Source organism: Eutrigla gurnardus (assembly GCF_963514095.1).
Source record: "Eutrigla gurnardus genome assembly, chromosome: 3".
Classification (NCBI taxonomy): Eukaryota; Metazoa; Chordata; class Actinopteri; order Perciformes; family Triglidae; genus Eutrigla; species Eutrigla gurnardus.
In genome coordinates, this window is record NC_139917.1 from 7646816 (window position 1) to 7660177 (window position 13362).

A 13362-nucleotide genomic window follows, 5' to 3' on the forward strand; every position below is an offset into this window, starting at 1 on the left:
ATGCGTGTGTGTGTGTGTGTGTGTGTGTGTGTGTGTGTGTGTGTGTGTGTGTGTGTGTGTGTGTGTGTGTGTGTGTGCGCGTGCGCGTGTGTGTGTGTGCGTGCGTGCGTTTGCGTGTACAGTGGATCGATACAGAGGAAGACAGAGAGAAAAGGGACCGTTCAGTGTGTAAATGTTGCATATTGGTTTAGTTGTTTCATGATAATGTTAGAAAAAAAAAAAAATAGAAACTGATTTTTCGTTTGTGTTAATCTTATTACATTTATCACAGTATACATGCACCATGTACCATACATGCACCATACATGCAGTATACATGCACCATAAATGCACCATACATGCAATATATATACATATACATATTTTTACATACCGATATCCATTTGTGTGTGAATTGACATGTATTTGTGTGTGATGTGGGACCTTAAAGTTGTATTAAGTGGAGAGGAGGAAGAACAGCTCCCCCTGGAGGCAGCATTATCTAAAACTGAGATGATGTGACCCTGACACCAGAGATGGTGCAATCTGTTTTAGCCAGTGTGACAGCCACGAGGCCTTGTGTGTGATTGTCTCTTGTTTCCCAGTTAGAACTATGATGAGATGACCAGCCTAGTTTGAGGCCTATAGGATAAAGTCAATATATATATATATATATATATATATTGTCCAAGCATATATATATATTGTCCAAGCATATATATATGCACACACATGATGACCTTGATGTCACCCAGCTCTCATGAGCGAGAAAACAGACCGATGCTGCTCTGCTCCCTGATCATGAATGCACCTACAGTGCCTCTCTGAGGAGCATTTACGCACTACAGCAGGAATATTACTGTTACAGTTGTTTCCACACTAAAAGTGAATGCTTAGACAAAAGCATCAGAAACCGAAATGTGATGGCTGCACCTGCTGGCACACAGCTGATCTAAAGTTGGTAACCATCCTGCACTCATCTTTAGTGGTTAATTTATTAATTTAGTTGACCTTTTGACCTTCATGACATCCACATTGCACATACAGACAGCAAACACATTAATGATAACACAAGCTTTTTCCATCTATCTGATCCCAGGTGCGTCAGGTCTGTTGTTTGGTCCCAGGAGTGCGTCAGGTCTGTTGTCTGGTCCCAGGAGTGGGTCAGGTCTGTTGTCTGGTCCCAGGAGTGGGTCAGGACGCACATCCTCTTGTTGTGGTGGCTGAAGGGGAAATGTTACACCATGATTCATGGTGATGTTGCGCAAGATGCAACAGGCAATGATTATCCTACAAACCAAACAAGATTATTAAATGCAAAATAATGTATAGCATTTGGCTGAGGTCGTCTACAGGCTGTAATGTTTTATCTTTATTAAGATTACGCAATTTTTGTTTTGATTTACACTAACACCCCCCCCCCAAAAAAACAAAAAAACTCAGATGAGGACCTAACACTTGTTCTATTTTTAGCTCTTACTTTATCGGCAATGATACGTTGTGGTTTCTTTGTTTCCTTCTTTTGACAAATGTACTTATTGTAAGTTGCTTTGGACAAAAGCGTCTGCTAAATGACCTAAATGTAAATGTAAATTTACGAGTTTGGGAGTTATACCACAGAGCTAACTTTGTTTTATAGTTTTCTTTTTTAGAGGAGCAACAGAGTCGAGGGGCGTTCTCAGTAAGCTTCCAGATAGATAAGAGAATCTATCTGGGAGGAACTAAATTGAACATAGTTTCAGTTTGAGTTTATTTATTTAAAAAGGACAGTACACATAAATGTGCCACTCCAGTTTTAGCCAGCTGGCTAATTCGCAACTGTAGTCCTTTTGGCAAGATGTTATAAAACCATACACCTTAAACAGAACTATTAAAAGTAAAACACAATATTTACAACACAATCCAACATAATAATAGTATAAAAAATAATAAAAAAATACACAATGAACTGATTAAAAGTGATCACATGATGGGTCTTAAAATAAATAACATACAGTACGTAGAGAGAGAGAGAGAGAGAGAGAGAGAGAGAGAGAGAGAGCTGATTACCGTTTTTCTCCATTGTTTACACACAAATACTGGAACTTGAGACACAATGACCACAACATGTAACTCATGCACCAACCCCCTGAACTAACTCTGCTAAACTGAAAGCACAATTCCTGCTTTACACTCAAATTGCAGTTCTAAAACGTACTTTTTTCAAAACACTACACACAATTCTCTGCATTTGGCACAATTTTCATGAAGAAAATCTCTTGTTTTCACAAGGAACACACTGCCATTCAAAATTCTAAAGTTAATTTCCCTACTATGCACACTGACTCATCACATGGGCAAACACCTGCAACACAGTTTTACAATTTGCAATCAGAGCATTAGCATAAAAGTGCAACAGGTGAGCTCTTCTGTTTTGGAGCAATGGATGCCAACATTGGCAACAGAGGCAGAGCCAGAGGAGTGAGGTACGAGCAGGAGCCTAGCATGGATTTGCCATGCTAGACGATATTTCCCCCGCTGCTCGGCCATCGCTTGCATTGCCTGTGATGTGGATGAGGTGCTGTGGCCAGAGCGAAACAGAAGAGAGGATGCGGGATAGTTGTTGTTTTTTTGTCTTATTTGTAACTGTATACAGTCAATTCTTCTGGTTTTGTATGTAGACCACTGTATATGCAACTTTGTGTTGGTTGGGATGAACACTGTGTACATTACAGTATTCTTGTGGGAAAAATAAAATATATAAAAACAATATTCTAAAATATTTTACAACACATTTATGTATGTACTGTCTGTAGTGAGTGTAACACTGAACAAAAAAAGGCCTAAGTCATTATGGTAAATGGAGAAGAAGTGTTCATCGTGTTTTACATTGAGCACATCAGTGTTCAACTGGTTCTTATAAATGTCTATTCATATCATGGTTTGTGTGTGTCATTTGAAAGCAAAATACCATTTTGAGAAGAAATAACATTGTTTTGAATGTAAAGTTTCATTTTGCAGGAGAATTGAGGGGTTTGCCCATTGTGTGTGTGTTTTTTGATTTGTGTGTAGAGTTCTGAGAGTATGAGGCATGCGTTCAGAAAATGTGTGTAAACAATCGAGAAAAACTGTAATCACCGTTAGTTATTATATAACCACGTTTTAAGATGGGCACTATCTTTATAGTTAACGTCGGTTAAAACTGCACATTTGCCGCCTCGCTAATGCTCGCTAACCTTGATGGTAAATTAGCATCAGTAGGCTAACCGGCTAGCAGTACCTTCGAGGGCTAAAGTTAATGTACAATTCCAACAACAATGAAGTAACGTTCATTATCAATACGATTTAAAAGTAAGCTGAAAACATAAAAACCGTGTTACAGTATACTTACTACTAGTACACCACTGTGTAAAATGTGTCGCTGCAGTTCTTGAAATTAAAAATTAGAAGCGGTTTTACTTTCTCATTCTGCAGCTGTTAATTCAGTTCATTTTTGCTGCTAAAGCTTAACTGGCCGTTTTATGTAGCGGTGTCTTCCTTTAACCTGCAGCAAACAAAATCTATGAGAGGACCCAAAGAAACAAGAAGCAAATGGCTTTTTAAAGAGCTTTTAATTAAAAGCCTCGTACAAGAACACAGAAACAGGTAACATGACATGGAATACATCATCTGTACAATAAGGGTTTGCAAAACATGCTTCAGAAGTTCAGATACATTACAACATCGCCATCATCATCATCACCCTCCACACAATTACCAGAAACACAATGTACATAATTCATATAGGCATTATACCAGACAAAACTGCAGTCTTGACACATTAAAATCAGAGTTTGCCTGCTGATCAAACCCATATTGGACTATTAAAAAGGGCATTAACATAAACATAATCACATTAACAATATTATGCATATTTATTTTTAAAAAGTATTACAGTACAAAGAAAGAAAAAAATTGTCTTAAAAAGCACAATTCATTAGGCATCTTTATTGACACATTTAAAACAAAGATCCTTCCTTTTCCCCACCTATCAATGCCAAATATATCGAGCACTTAGAATGGCATCACATGAATGTAAAACAATTCCAAAGGCTTAAAAAAAGTCAAATAATAAAATCAAGAGCCCTATTTGGTTGAAAAAGAGGCCACTAAGTTGAGTTGTGCTACTCCAGATGAGAAAAACAAAAAACAAACCTCACACATCTACCAACTGCAAGAGTCACTTCTATCCACCACTTACAGATATATTACAGATATAGTTAGTAGATGAACAAATCTATTCCAAATCTGGATAAATCCATTCGGAGAAGAAAATATTCCTTTAGTTCATCCACTTCTGAAAAATATAGATCTGTTTTCACTTTGTCAAGTAAGGATTTAAGTTCAGTACTGTCCCTTCACCTCAATTTGAATTTGAGCTACAGACCACTTTCATTAGTTATTTTTTCTTCATAATGGATGTGTCGTTTTGGAATAAATCCTTCCACGTGTAACATATGAGAGTATTGAAAGAGTATGGACAACAACTAAAACCATCCAGTACATGGAGAGGAGGAGACATCTTCCTCTTCAATGTTGAACAACAAATGGAAAAAGAAACATCAGAAGACTCCTCATCAATTGCAATATCATGATTTTCTCTCCCTCTCTCTCATTTTTTTTTTTTTTTTTTTTGAAAGACGAGGTAAACGTCGCCAGAAGTGCAGCCGGGATTGAACGGAGCAGCTATAAGGCAACACATGCGGAAGATTCTTTTATAATATTGTTACACACAGGTACACCAGAGTATGAGCCAAGGTCTAGACACAGCAGGCCAAAGGAATGGGAAACCCTAACCCCCCAAAGTGGAAGGGAAGAGAAGAACTCACTATTGATTTGTACAAGGTGAAGCTGCCTGGATACATGTTCCAACCCACTGCAAACACCTGCCAAGTAGCTCAAACACTATTCAACACACTATTGTTTTGAGCTGCATCAGTTGGTGGCTTCAGCCTGAACTGTGTTCAGCCCATGGATCTTCTAGACCCCAGCGAGTTGAGACATCACATGGTGCAAATCGGGGAACGTTTTGCCGGCCAGTTTAGAGTCTTGGTGGACGTCAGAGTAAAAGAAGGTGGTGGGTTTGTGAGAAAGCTAGGCAAGCAGGTAAAGACGGTAAGGACAGCAATAACTTAAAAATTACTGTTTTTGTATTCTCTTTTGCAGCTTATAAGGTTGTGCGTGGATATAAATACTTACTCATACTGTATATGCATGTGCATTCAACAGAGCGAGAGGAAAAGGCCTTGAAAAATTGATGAACTACATAAAATAGGTCGTTTTTTGATGCAGTCAAGTGCATTGCGTTTACCTCGCTGTATTGATGCAATATATGAGAGTTCAACAGTGTTAAGTGCAAAAACACATCACCTCATTTATCATTACCAAGCTGGACTTCCAATGAGACTAGGGGGCACGAAACTGGCAGAACACCCGAAGGCTGGCAATAACGGCCTTCGCAGCAGCGTTTGATTTCAAATGGCATCGTTTCTTTGACAGAGTGCTTGATAAGAGTTCACCACACACAGACCACAGTGGTGTCACTTTATGGACCAAAAAAAAAAAAACAGAAAACAAACACCATTTCTATCTGAATCTGCCTCAGAGAGTCAGTGCTGTGTTGTGCAAGTGGACAAAATATGGCAATTTAAGGGCGTATTAGCTGCACGTTTTCAAATGTATACACTTCTTTTAAAAAAAAATATGCTCTTTTTTTACTATTCAATGGCTGGGCGGTTACATTTCATTAATCGTTACACAAGTATGGACAAACCTTTTAGGGCTGAAGTGGTAACCCTGGCATGATAATTTCTTCCATCGTCAATCGACCTCATCTGGTCTCCTATGGCTTGGCTGGAGAGGGTTCGTCAGAGGCGGAGCTCGGGGGCGGTGAGGAGGCATTTTCAGGGCTAGCGGCGGGTGAGGCAGGGCAAGAGGCCAGGGAGGGGAACTCTTTTATAGTGACAGTGACAAGGTTGGTGGTGACGTCAGTGACCACCACGTCCTTGCAGCTCGGTGCCATTTCAGGGTGCCAGTTGGGGTCGCCCTCGGCAGGTGCCCTTTGGGGTTCGGCGGGGGCAGAGCTCTTGTCCCCAGGGGTGATGGATGCAGGGGCCGCGGGCTGCTGGTGTTTAGCCCTGCGTTGGCAAGGACTTTTCCTGCCTCCTTCTGGGGTCGTCCAACGGTCCAGGGCGCCATCGTCCTCCTCGTCAAAAGAAGACGAATGTGAGCAGGGGGGGGGAGGAGATGCTGATGCCACAGGGTTGGCATTCAGGGACAGGCCAGTAGTAGCAGGCTTCTGGGTCTCTGTGTGAGGTTTACTGGATTTGGGAGCCTCACTAGAAGGTGCGGCTGCTGTGGTGGGCTGGGACTGAGCAGCTGAGGCATTAGTTTGAGATTTTCCTTCTGCGCCGGTGGAGCTGGAAGGAGAAGGAGGTGACTGGTGCTGTGAGGATGTAGAGAGGGTGCTCCTGGCCCCCGTGCTGGAACCTGGGTGGGACAAAGGACCTCCACATTGCAGCCCAAACGGCTTCCCATACATCGGGAACCCCAGCATCTTCAGAGGGGGCTGAAAAGGTCTATATGGTGCCTCTCCCTTCTTCCCGATGATGCGATTGCGGGAAGGGATGTTTTGGCGTCCTGCTGTAACATTTCTACTGCCTGCAGCAGCCCCTCCCCTTCCTGGCTTGTCAATGACCTTCAGGTTGAGAATGATCCGACCTCTCTTAACCTCCCGGGGTTTGACTCTGCGGTTGAGGATGCGGACGGTCTCGGAGAAGGGGGAGGCGTGCAGACGGGAGGGGAAGCCACCGGGGTTGGAGAAGGAGGCCGCCATGGGGTCTGAGCGGGGCAGAGGGCGCCGAGACATCCGGTGGCAACGATGAATGTCTTTCTTCAGCTTGTGGGTGGCTGCAAGGGAATTGAGTTTGGGAGAAGGTGCCACAGTTGAGGATGAGGAGGACGAAGACGCTGGATGAGGTGATGAGGAGGAGGAAGGAGTTGCTCGTCCGGAAGCGGACGAAGAGGAGCGTGACGTAGTCTGGCAGGCATCTGAGGCTCCTCCTTTCTGAGCACGAGCCTGATGGAGATGATAAAGCATTAAGATTTGTGCTTCATTTTGTAGAAAACCTGCCTCCTTCGTCACAATATGGATCAACAACTTCTGTTGCTAATAGCAGCCTAAAACGCATGTCTTGATGTTAAAAAAAGTAACATGTAACAATTGTTTATGACAATTGTCATCTACACAATAAAATATAGTTGTATAACCTTTTTGTGTGAAATTATTAATAAATATAAAACATATTTGGCTCCAAAATATGACATTGGCCATTATTTGAAGAGGGTGATGATATAACTTGATCACATTAATAATTTGCATTGTGTTTTGTGTGAAGGCCCAATTACACTAGAGCGTTGTGTATAAGGGGCTTTAGTTACCTAGCTCTGTGTTCTACACGGTCCGTGGACATGGATGTCTTTTCCTAACTACTCTCAATAGAAAACGTCATGAGGTCAAGGAAAGAGAAGAATTCTTAAGGATTTCATTATTTATCATAGGCCAATCTTGCTTTTAACTGGTGCTTCCTGTTATTGCAGTGTTAAAGCTGCAAGTAGCATTGAGTGGGCCCTCGCACTCCACGTGGGTTCTGGCGGGACGGCGTGCGTTTTTGATACTTAGCTTGGACCTTGTGGCGCTAGAGAGCCAACACTCATCACGCATCATATCGCTGTACATCAGACGTAGGCCACACCACGGTTATGTCTTGGAAATCAGATGATGACTGTCACATGTGGCTCATTTCCTGTTGTCAGTAGGTGGCGCTATAACTATGGGTCAATATTGGCCTGTGTACATCCACAGACCCTGGACCGGACTCTTATCAAGCATGTCAGGTTTGACACAGATGGTATGATGTGCTGATGTGTCGCAGCGTGTGGGACTGAGAGCTCATCTTCATCAAAAGCAGCATCACACAGCGTACCTTCGTGACAAAGCTCTTGGGTTTTGGTCCCCGTTTCTTTGGCCCGTGTATTTCCCTCTCACGCTCCCTAGGAGACAGGAAACGACAGTTAGAGATCACACCGGTAGACAGGCTGGCAAAGAATGGCACAATGAGAGCAAACGTAATGAGTGAAAAGAGACGGTGATGAAAGCTGGGAGTGAAAGTAGAGCAGCTGGTGGTCTGAACATCCTGTCTTCATGTGACCCTTTTAGTTTCACTTTGATGAGCCCATTTAGTTTGCAGTAAACATCTGCTCTCTTTCAAAGTGGCTTGACACCAGAAATGGACGTTTTACAACACAGGAAGAGAGGAGGAGGACAGACGAAAAGACACAAAACACAAAAATAGAACCGGGGTAGTACGGATATGGAACTGTTTTTATGACTCGTATAAAATAAAATGGTGATTGCTGTTCGCTGTTATGGTGACAACACATGTTAGTGGGGCTGAAAAGTGATGTCACAGCTCACCAGGAAGAGAGAGGACACAGCTGTGGAGACGGATGTCTGCTAGTTAGAACTTAGCTAGGTAGCTAGTTGCTACCGGTCACCAGTCTGCTGCTACCGGTCATCAGCCTGCTACCGATCACCAGCAGCGTGCTGCTACCGGTCACCAGCCTGCTGCTACCGGTCATCAGCAGCCTGCTGCTAGCGATCACCAGCAGCCTGCTGCTACCGGTCACCAGCAGCCTGCTGCTAGCGATCACCAGCAGCCTGCTGCTACCGGTCACCAGCAGCCTGCTGCTAGCAATCACCAGCAGCCTGCTGCTACCGGTCACCAGCAGCCTGCTGCTAGCGATCACCAGCAGCCTGCTGCTACCGGTCACCAGCCTGCTGCCATCGGTCACCAGCCTGCTGCTACCGGTCACCAGCCTGCTACCGATCACCAGCAGCCTGCTGCTACCGGTCACCAGCCTGCTGCCATCGGTCACCAGCCTGCTGCTACCGGTCACCAGTCTGCTGCTACCGGTCACCAGTCTGCTGCTACCGGTCATCAGCCTGCTACCGATCACCAGCAGCGTGCTGCTACCGGTCACCAGCCTGCTGCTACCGGTCATCAGCAGCCTGCTGCTAGCGATCACCAGCAGCCTGCTGCTACCGGTCACCAGCAGCCTGCTGCTAGCGATCACCAGCAGCCTGCTGCTACCGGTCACCAGCAGCCTGCTGCTACCGGTCACCAGCCTGCTGCCATCGGTGACCAGCAGCCTGCTGCTACCGGTCACCAGCCTGCTACCGATCACCAGCCTGCTACCGATCACCAGCAGCCTGCTGCTACCGGTCACCAGCCTGCTGCCATCGGTCACCAGCCTGCTGCTACCGGTCACCAGCAGCCTGCTGCTACCGGTCACCAGCCTGCTGCCACCGGTCACCAGCCTGCTGCTCAGCAACACTGTAACCAGTGTAGCATTTAACATTGCTACATTGAAGGGGAATGGCACTGACACGGTGGTAACAACAACATTGGTCGGTGCTCACATATCGTGAATCTGAGGGAAATTATTTTCTGTGCACAGTAAGAATATTTCTACTTACATATTCGTGACTGAGGCACAATGTAAGACTGTTTTTATGCCATAGAAGAAAAAGCTATATCATATCTTCTACTCTCGCAGGAGCTCTTAAAGTAAAGTAAATGCATAAAACAATGTGCAAAATGAAGACTGAAATTAACCAAATTAGTCAAACTCTGCAGCATGGCAGACAATGACGGACTCAAACCACATTTAAGTCTTTGCGAAGCGAGACTGCACTTTGTGCTCTCCTGACGTACTGCTTTACTCACTTTCGCTCGAAGCCCAGTATCAGCCTGTCATCCAGAATATTCTCCTCTGGCTCCCAAGTGCTGTGCCTAAAAAACCAAGGATGCAGCAACATGAAGAAATTAAATAAAAATTAAAATAAGGAATTTGGGGAAAAATAAAACAGAATCTGGAAAAAATTCAAACAGATTTCATAAGGCCCTAGGAATACTGTCACCTGTTGCATGAGTGTACGTCTGGATGCATGGAGTCTCATTAACCACCTCATGTACGCTGATGACTCATACTGTGTTCACGCCAATTGCAAACATCATTTTGATGAGGCACTATTGCATACAAAGTCAATGCAGACAGGAATTGCAGCCTGGGGGTGTGAATGACACGACGTGAATAAGGCAAGTATGCAAACTCCCTCAAGTCATTTCTACTATATATTGCTACACTCTATGCAGTGTCATTAAAGCCTATCAGCATTGAGATTCTCCTCGTGTTGTTGCGAAGTGAAGGAAACTAATCTTGTATCCTCATGAATCCAGAGACCAGACCAGACTGTGTGTATGAATGTGTGACTGTGTATGGTATTTCTGTCTACAGCAGAGGGCTTCGGCTGATAGTGACCCAGTGGAGGGACCCCCTATTACATTTCATATATAACTGTGTTCCTTATTAAACTGGGCCACTAATAATGTGTTGTGCAGCCTATAGTGCCAGGTATAACAGTGTTACATAATAATGTATATATGTAATGCCAAGCTATTAAAATAATTAGCAATTGTTGACTGATTCAACATACACCAGAATTTCACAACATAACATTTTACAAATAGGAAGATTTATATTATTCCTATTATAGGTTGTATTCATGTTAATGTGTATTTTTAGACATTTAAATTTAATTTTGTTTGGCAAAAGTGGTGATTTTCAGCCATGAATGAGTGTATTCATGGAAGCCGGATTGCAATTGAAAAAACGCTCCCAATAAGTTGATTGTGGTGAATTTCCATTATCAGGATAATCGTAAATATCATCACTGACTTTAAAAAAGCTGTCCAGCTCAGTATGATGGTAGAGAAGTGAAAAAATAGAGACTGGTTTAAAAAATACATGATACAAATACATTTTATTTATTTGACTTTTATTTATACTGACATTATGAGTTAGGATCATCTTATTGAAGATGATTTTATTGTTTTTCACTAAAAAGGATGTGTCATATCTGTGAGGCAATACCAATATGTGTTTCTTAACGAAAGTTAAAGTGAGTCCATAATGTTTGAGTTTAAGAGTTTTAAGCATATTTTTAGAAATATTAGGATATTATAGCAATTATTTTGGCCAGGATAATCGTGATATTAAATGTTCATATCGTCCCATTCCTAGATGCTAATTCCCATTTGAGGTAAAGTCAAGAGAAGCACTTACTTCATTGCCCATCCTTTCCATTTGACCAGGTATTCAAGTCTTCCCTGCAAGAAACAGACAGAAGGTGGATCAACGAAAACAGCTTGTATGTGACAACAGACTTTTGAATGCATTTCATCTGAAACTCATGGGCAGCAAATATCCTATTGGAGCTTGATTGTACTCCAATGAATAAATTGTACTTGTTCTTCTCATGTGATTAGCCCTTTCACTGTTATCACTCATCAAATACATTCAATACTGGGCATCATACATCTTTACAAGTTGTTTGGAACATTATATGACGTTTACGTAATTTACAAAAAGGATGAGCCACTGAACATCTGTGCAAGCTGCTGACCCTAACCCAAAATCTCCTGCTTTGGTGTAAATGCTTGAATGACTTCTCAGCGGGAAAGGTGCAACTTGGAAGTTCTGGCAGGGAATTCAGAAGTACCCAGAGGCCTGCTGTTAACTGGGACTACCAGCCACTTAAGATGGTACCCCACTATGATGTATAGGGTCTTCTCCAGAGCGCAGGCCGCACTGGTGATAAAACACTGAGACACGTATTAGAAGCCTGATTCCCTCCATCAACACTATCTGAATGCTTCTATGTGTGGGGAACCGTTGTCCACACCGTGCAGAGGACCAGTGGTCTGAAGCAGGCTTTAACGGGCTGCTGCTCCTCGTCCACACGAGCTTTAGCGACATTAGCTGAAAGACACATCGGTCCCCTCCGTTTCATAGCCCGGCCGTCATCACCACCTCGGCTGGGCCGCCTCGTTCTGCAGCCAGCACCGTCTCCGTGTCGCTGCTTTTACTGCTTAAACACCCGACTGATAGCCTCGCTGGTTAGCTTCTAGCTAGCTCTGGCTAGCATAGTAAAGGCATCCGCTAGCCACAAGGCCTCCATAAGCGTTGTATAGGCGCAAGAAGACAGCCCCGGGCCAACAGACCGGAGCCGTGCCGAGCCGTGATAACCGCGGCCAACGACTAGGGGCTGAAGCACACAGGGCGGCCGGCGGCTGTACTCACCTTACGGACGCGGCGTTTCAGGATGGCTTCCGCGGCGAAAACTCGATCTCCCGTCGCAGAGAGCTCCATCTTTTCTTTCATGCCCGGAGTGAGCTAGCGTCTCTGTTTCCCTCTCCAGACGTCAAGCTCGGCTGTCTGCTCGGGCCGACCGCTGCCGAACCGTGTGTGTGTGTGTGTGTGTGCGTGTGTGTGTGCGCGCGCGCGCGCGCGCGGACGGACGTCTCTCTCTTTCTCTCTCTCTCTCTCTCTCTCTCTCTAAATTCAATTCAATTCACAAGGTTTTAATGGCATGACATTTGAAATGTCACACAATGCATTCAACTGACACCAACAAATAATATATATATATAGAGGGGAGATGGTGGTGGCGATCATCAGATTATGTACATACATACACCTCTGTCTCTCTGAAACGCACGGGTACACACGCACGCACGCACACACGCACGCACGAACCTATCTGTCACGTGGTCACATGGCCGGGTAAGCCCCGTTTGTCGTCCTGGCAACGATGAAGACTCACGAGGATGCAAAGAACCGCGCGCTCCTCCGTGAAAGCACAATATTATCATTTATTTTACTATTAGCTATTATACCCTTATGGACCCTTTCAATTGACTATACACTGTGACCCTTAGAGGACAAAAATGTCTGTGTCAAAAAAGTAAACGTACAATTATTATATATCATTTTTTTTATCTTTTACTCAATTTTGTTCATTAGCATCTGTCCTGATGATAACTATTAAATAATAATAAAAAACAATGAAAAAAATATATATAAAACATGAATTATCTTCCATATACTAAATGCAAATTGGCCACAATGGTCACACAATCACAGTCTGGGATAGGTCAATGATTAGCAAAAATGAATCATTATTATTTTTTGTGTAGTGTCAGATTTAAAAATAAACTCACTCAATCATTATATATTAACATTTTTCTGTAATTTATAATTGGGGGTCAAGAAGCGAAGCTGCGAGGCACCCTATAGTGATTCCATGTTTTCTTATTATTATTCCTCTGCCATTGCAGTCTATGGCAGCCCATAGAACGCCTTGGTAAAAAGTGCTGAAATTTGGAGGAAAGTTTCGGACCACTGTACTGACCACTCGCACTCATTTACGGACCTCTAAACCCAGCCGTCTAGCGCCACCAA

The 13362-nt window shown here is 43.5% G+C and overlaps 1 protein-coding gene across 1 annotated transcript; it reads right to left on the bottom strand.

Annotated features, from left to right (window-relative positions):
- Positions 1-3554: 3554 nt before the first annotated feature.
- On the bottom strand, positions 3555-12357 carry cbx6a (chromobox homolog 6a). Its single transcript, XM_084005557.1, has 5 exons — positions 12202-12357; positions 11185-11228; positions 9786-9851; positions 7983-8049; positions 3555-7075 (listed from the first exon to the last, which is right to left on the bottom strand). Exons 1-5 carry the CDS (start codon positions 12280-12282, stop codon positions 5840-5842), a joined length of 1494 nt encoding a protein of 497 aa, XP_083861683.1. The 5' UTR covers positions 12283-12357; the 3' UTR covers positions 3555-5839.
- Positions 12358-13362: the final 1005 nt, after the last annotated feature.